Source organism: Neopsephotus bourkii, unplaced genomic scaffold (assembly GCF_033783945.1).
Source record: "Neopsephotus bourkii isolate Nb327-2 ecotype Australia unplaced genomic scaffold, CSIRO-AGI_Nbou_v1 NB_659, whole genome shotgun sequence".
NCBI lineage: Eukaryota > Metazoa > Chordata > Aves > Psittaciformes > Psittacidae > Neopsephotus > Neopsephotus bourkii.
Genome location: NW_026901158.1, coordinates 8,936,781 through 8,942,343, shown reverse-complemented (window position 1 = coordinate 8,942,343; position 5,563 = coordinate 8,936,781). Strand labels below are relative to the sequence as shown.

The 5,563-nt window shown below is 51.8% G+C and overlaps 1 protein-coding gene across 1 annotated transcript; it reads left to right on the top strand.

Annotated features, from left to right (window-relative positions):
* Nucleotides 1-1,493: 1,493 nt before the first annotated feature.
* Nucleotides 1,494-5,239, top strand: ATP6V1G1 (ATPase H+ transporting V1 subunit G1). Its single transcript, XM_061352939.1, has 3 exons — nt 1,494-1,627; nt 2,667-2,767; nt 4,489-5,239. Exons 1-3 carry the CDS (start codon nt 1,546-1,548, stop codon nt 4,660-4,662), a joined length of 357 nt encoding a protein of 118 aa, XP_061208923.1. The 5' UTR covers nt 1,494-1,545; the 3' UTR covers nt 4,663-5,239.
* The last annotated feature ends 324 nt before the right edge of the window (nt 5,240-5,563 follow it).

The following is a 5,563-nucleotide window of genomic DNA, read 5'->3' as shown; positions in this document are numbered from 1 at the left end:
ATCAGCCAGAAGCAGTGAGTCTGAAAATCAGAATCACCCAGGAGGAAAAGAAAGAACCCTCTCAGGGTTAGTACATGGGAAAGCTGGACTTGTTTCAGTCCCTCTGCTGCAAACTCTGCTTGATCTTCAGAGCATCCTGTGCAGGGTTGTTTGTGGGTTCAGCCCAAGTGCTTTATTTAGTAGCAGATGCAAACCAGCAGCAGCTGATGAGGATGGTGGGATGATGATAACCATGGGTTTCTAGATGGGAACGGGACTGAGGGGCATCATTTGAGGGCTGCAGGAGGCAGTGGGAAACCTGAATGCTGTGGCTTTTGCAGAGGTCTGAGGTGAGGACAGGGGCTCTCCAGCTTTGGAGAGTGATGAGAAGATGCTCATACCTGGGTGTTACTGTTGTAAAGGAGCCTGGACCTGCCCCAGCTGAGCCCCACTGGGTGTTTTTAGCTGTGGTGTGTACTGAAACAGAAACCTCATCCCCTTGGCTGAACGTGCCCCCTTTGTGCCCATGCTTCAGTCCTCAGAATTATGAGCTCTTCTCCCCATTTTTCCTTCACTGAAGCAAATCTACCACTCAATGGCCAGGCCTGCTAAGCCCATTTAGTTAATCACTGGGCCTGGATGAAGGTCACCCTGGCAAACACTCATAATTCCTATTCCATGCTATAAATACACATTTGAATCACTGTCTCCTGGTACTTCCACCACAGGGGATGGAAGAGGTGTGACAGCAGCCCCCCCATCCCTCCCTGCAGCAGTGTGAGCCCCTGTCCCAGCTCTGCTGCTTTGGCAGAGCAATGTTATTCATCAGTAACTCTCATTTATACCCTTAACATGTTGGGGGAGCCTTATCCTGGGCTTGAAATCAGCTCCCTGGGATGTGATGGCCAGGGGTTGTGCTGGAGTGGGGTCAGGGTGAAAAGGGGGTGTGTGTGGAGCTGGGGGCCTGGGAGCCCCTAGAGCGGGCTAGCCTGAGTCGTCTGTTTGCTGCGAGGCCAGCGACTGAAAACACGAAACAACAGAATCCCAGCCTGGTTTGTGTTGGAAGGGACCTTAAAGCTCCTCCAGCTCCAACCCCTGCCACGGGCAGGGACCCCTTCCACTGGAGCAGCTTGCTCCAAGCCCCTGTGTCCAACCTGGCCTTGAACACTGCCAGGGATGGGGCAGCCACAGCTTCTCTGGGCACCCTGTGCCAGCGCCTCAGCACCCTCACAGGGAAGAGCTTCTGCCTAAGAGCTCAGCTCGGTCTCCCCTCTGGCAGGTTCAAGCCATTCCCCTTGGCCTGTCCCTACAGGCCCTTGTCCCAGGCCCCTCTCCAGGTTTCAGTCCCTTTCCCCATTCCCACATTGCCTCCCTGCAGGGATTTCATGGATATTTCCCCCCTGCTTTCACCCCGCTTTCCTGCTCAAGGAGCACAAACACTCCCTACTTCCACCGCCGGGGAACCCCGCCCACAGCCAGGCCGGAGGAGGCGGGGCCGCGCCTGACGCGTTGCTGTTGCGGCGGAGCAGGGCAGGGCAGGCCGGGCCGGGCGGGGAAGGTGCCGCCATGGCGAGCCAGTCTCAGGGCATCCAGCAGCTGCTGCAGGCCGAGAAACGCGCCGCAGAGAAGGTGGCCGAGGCCCGCAAGCGTGAGTACTGCCCGGCCCGGCGCCGGAGCGGGGGGGAGCCCGGCCGGGCCTAGCGCAGCGCGGCCGCCTCAGGCCTCTCGGGCCTGGCGCGGAGCGGGGAGGTCTCGGCGCGGAGCGGGGAGGTCTCGGCGCGGCCCAGCCGGGGGGCGGTGGGTGCAGGGCCGCTGTGGGGAGGGTTGGCGGCGGTGGAGCGGAGCCCGAGGGCAGCGCCGGGTGCCGCGGGAGCGGAGCGCGGGTCGGCGGCTCCGGGTGCTCGGCCCCGGTGCTCGGCACGAGTCCGGCAGTGGTGAGGAGCCTCCGTGCCGCGGCTGGAGACCACTATGGAGACCCGACCTCCATGGCAGCGGGGCCTGCCTCTTGGTGTGCTTGTGCTTATCGGCGGCTTCCCTGCCTTTTAACTCCTTTTTGTGCCTTCTTGATGAATACAGTGTGTTTTCCTGTTGATAGTTAGAGATTTTATAGAGCTGAGCGAGCTTTTCCGTGGGGATCCAAGTTCGCTTTTTCTGCTGAGTGAGAGAAATTCGGTTACAAAGATCCCACCTTTCCAAACGTTTCCTGGTTCAAACCTATACTTGTTTGGTTTAATGAAGCTCCCCTGCCTTGCAGCTCGATTCCTGACAGCGTTGCAAGGAGTAGGTTGTGGTAGCTTACTGTAATGATAGCTTTGAAAAGAGGGGAAGTTGGTGCCGTGGCCAGTTCTGTGAGTCGGACAATTGGCCGGAGCCAAAGCTTAAGGCTTAATGTGCTTTCTGCTGCCCTTTTTGCAACTCAGAGGGGTTGCATGCTCACCTGAGCAAAGCCAGACTTGCCATTGTCCAGTGCATCCACTGGCCCATAGACCCTCTCACTGGCTGAAGCTTGTTGCATGGTGAGCTTGGAGATGGCTTGTTGGCACATGGGGTAACCTCAGGTTCATAATGCCTCCTGCAGAAGGAGCTGTTGGAATAGCGAATGCTCTCATGGTTGCTGTGCATTGGGAGGAGGAATACTGTAAACACTTTCTCTTCTGTATTTCATTTGGCATGCTCTTTGCAAACAGGAAAGAATCGGAGGCTGAAGCAGGCCAAAGAAGAAGCCCAGGCGGAGATTGAACAGTACCGCCTGCAGAGGGAGAAGGAGTTCAAGGCCAAGGAAGCAGCGGTTTGTTTTCTGCCTCATTCACTGTTACCTACCCAGCCCCTTTAGTCTTGTGTTTGGGGTTACTTGCCCTGAGAGGAGCCCTCAGGGTGGAACATGTTGCTGGAGGAGTACTTCCCTAACTGCCTTCCTCTGATGCACTGCCATGTGCCACGGAAAAAACAGTGGGAATGAATCAGAACGTGGTGCGTTCCATCTCAGCAGCCAGAGCTAGTGTCTGGCAGGGAGTTAGCTTCATAAGTTCATGTACTGTCTGGTGCCCGGATGGGTGGCAGCCTCCCAAAACCTGCTGTATGTAGCAGCATCAAAAAAGACCAAGCTCAGTTTCTCCTGTGACAGGCTGTTTTCTAGAACACTAGCCTCACAGATGCTGCTCTCTTGGTGAAGCAGATGCAAGGCTTGTATTCTACTCAGCACAGCTCCCTGCTGTGTCCCAAGAGGTGTGTTTTCCTTCTGAGCAAGTGGAGGCATTCCTGGAAGGTGGGGAACAGATACCCTTTACTAACTGAGGTGATTTCCATTGCCTGTATGCCCCTGTCAACACTGAAGTAGTTGGAAAATGCCCTGACAGTGTTTCCTCTGGCCATGTTCTGGTCAGCACAGTCCCACCTCCTCTGTTCTTCTGCCTTCATGCAGGAGGTCAGGATTAATCCCGTGTTATCTGGGTTCATTATAGAATCATAGAATAGTTTGGGTTGGAAAGGACCTTAAGATCACCCAGTTCCAACCCCCCTGCCATGGGCAGGGACACCTCACACTAAACCAGGTCATCCAAGGCTCTGTCCAGCCTGGCCTTGAACACTGCCAGGGATGGAGCACTCAGAGCTTCCCTGGGCAACTCATTCCAGTGCCTCACCACCCTTACAGGAAAGAACATCTTCTTTATATCCAGTCTAAACTTCCCCTGTTTAAGTTTTAACCCATTACGCCTTGTCCTATCACTACAGTCCTGAATGAAGAGCCCCTCCACAGCATCCTTATAGGCCCAGTAATGCCCAATTAGGCACGTGATACCAGGCAGTTCCAGGCTAATAATGTGGACTTCACTGCTTGTCAGCTGGTTTGGTTTTGTATACCCTTTTCCAGAGAGGGGAGCTCTTTGAATGCCAGTCCCAGGGTGCTGGTCTCAGCATGCTGCTTCTGTGCCTTTTTTCCCCCCCACTTATAAAGGGAATTTGCTTTTCTGCCCTTGCTTATAGGACAAGAAGAGTGTTGTAAGCTGTGAGAGTCTCTTTGCTGTGTGTATCACATGGCCCACAGTCCTGTTAGGAAGGGAGAGCTTTTTATAAGGGTTCTTATGGGGTAGAAGCAATGGGATAATGTGAAGGCTGCACCTGAACTAAATCATGGGTGTCACTTTCCTGGAGCTCTCCAGTACAGCAGTGCCCAGGGGTTCCTAATTCCAGGAACCAGTACAGCAGGACCTTTTATTTCAGGTATTCTACAGAAGCTCATGCTCTAAACTGACAGGTAATGAATAAAAGAGGACAAAAGGCATGGGCTGTGTGTAAAACACAAGATTGGACAAGTTCAGTGGGAAATCTGTGCAGAGAATCTGACAGTACTTTTTTGGTTGCTGTTTTTTCAGTGTAGTTCTTCCCTCAGCAAAGATGAGTGGTTGAGATGCACCACTGAGACAGTCAGAAGAGCAAAATACAGAGCTAAGCATAATGTTCTCCTTGTTCCATTACTCACATGTGAGCTTTATCTTTGCTGTTTTGTAGGCACTTGGATCTCACGGCAGCTGCACCACCGAAGTTGAGAAAGAGACCCAGGAAAAGATGAGCGTCATCCAGCAGAACTTCCAGAAGAACCGGGAGGTGGTCCTCTCCCAGCTCTTGTCTCTTGTGTGTGACATCAAACCTGAAATCCATGTGAATTACCGCATCAATGGGTAGTTGTGGGAGAAGGAGTAAGCATACTGGGAATGGCTGGTAGTAACAGCTGAGCTTCAGGTGGAATGTACAGCTTTTAGCCATACCTTAACTGTTCTTGTAAATGTGTTAAGTTATTTCAGTGCGTTGGTGGAGTTCTGTTAATTTCTCTCCTGACACTGTTTTAGAGCTTAATCAGATATTAAATGGCCACGTCTCAAATCTGTGCTAAGTTACTGTATATATATTTGAGTTGGCACATTAAAGCTCCCTTTTGATCTGGCTGGCATTCAGTGAGAGCTTCTGTTCTGCAAGCAGAGAGGGGAGAGAGATGCTGGCCAGGTTTAAATGGAGAGCCAGTGTCAGTAACCATTTGACCTGTGTAACTGTTTTCTTGACCAAAATGCATTTCTCAGTGTGGTGTCAACCTTTGTAGAGGGGTTAAACCTTGTTCAGAATAATTCTCTGGCTGTGCAGTGCTGGCTGATAATTTTCAGGTGCTTGAATTTCTCTTGTCTTGACTATCTTCTATATATTCTACTGTTAAGCTTGAGTTACAAGTCTGATACCATGACACTTGAAAGTAAAACCACTTACTTAACTCCAAAGTCTCTAGTCAGTCTTGTTCCTGCTAACTTGTTTCGAGAGTCTTCGTGTTTCATGGGAGTGTGGACTCTCCAGAATGCCTCTCAAGTGTTGATAAAGAGTATGAGACACAGCAAATACCTTTTGGTCACAGCAGGTAAGTTAAAAACCCATTACAGAGCTGCCTCCTCTTGGCTTCAGTCTGATGCTTTACCTGCCAGCTCATTCTGAAAACCTTCAGGAACAAATGTTCTTGTGTCCATTAGGGGAAATAAAATGCTGCCAGTTCACTGGGATAGTTTGATAGCCAGGCACTGTGCAGTAATTATCCTTCCATTGA

Excerpts from the sequence above, each read along its gene's own strand:
- ATP6V1G1 (XM_061352939.1), top strand. The coding sequence starts at position 1,546 with ATGGCGAGCCAGTCTCAGGGCATCCAGCAGCTGCTGCAGGCCGAGAAA. Across the intron at positions 1,628-2,666 it reads GGTGGCCGAGGCCCGCAAGC|GAAAGAATCGGAGGCTGAAG; the intron begins GTGAGTACTGCC and ends CTTTGCAAACAG. Across the intron at positions 2,768-4,488 it reads TCAAGGCCAAGGAAGCAGCG|GCACTTGGATCTCACGGCAG; the intron begins GTTTGTTTTCTG and ends GCTGTTTTGTAG.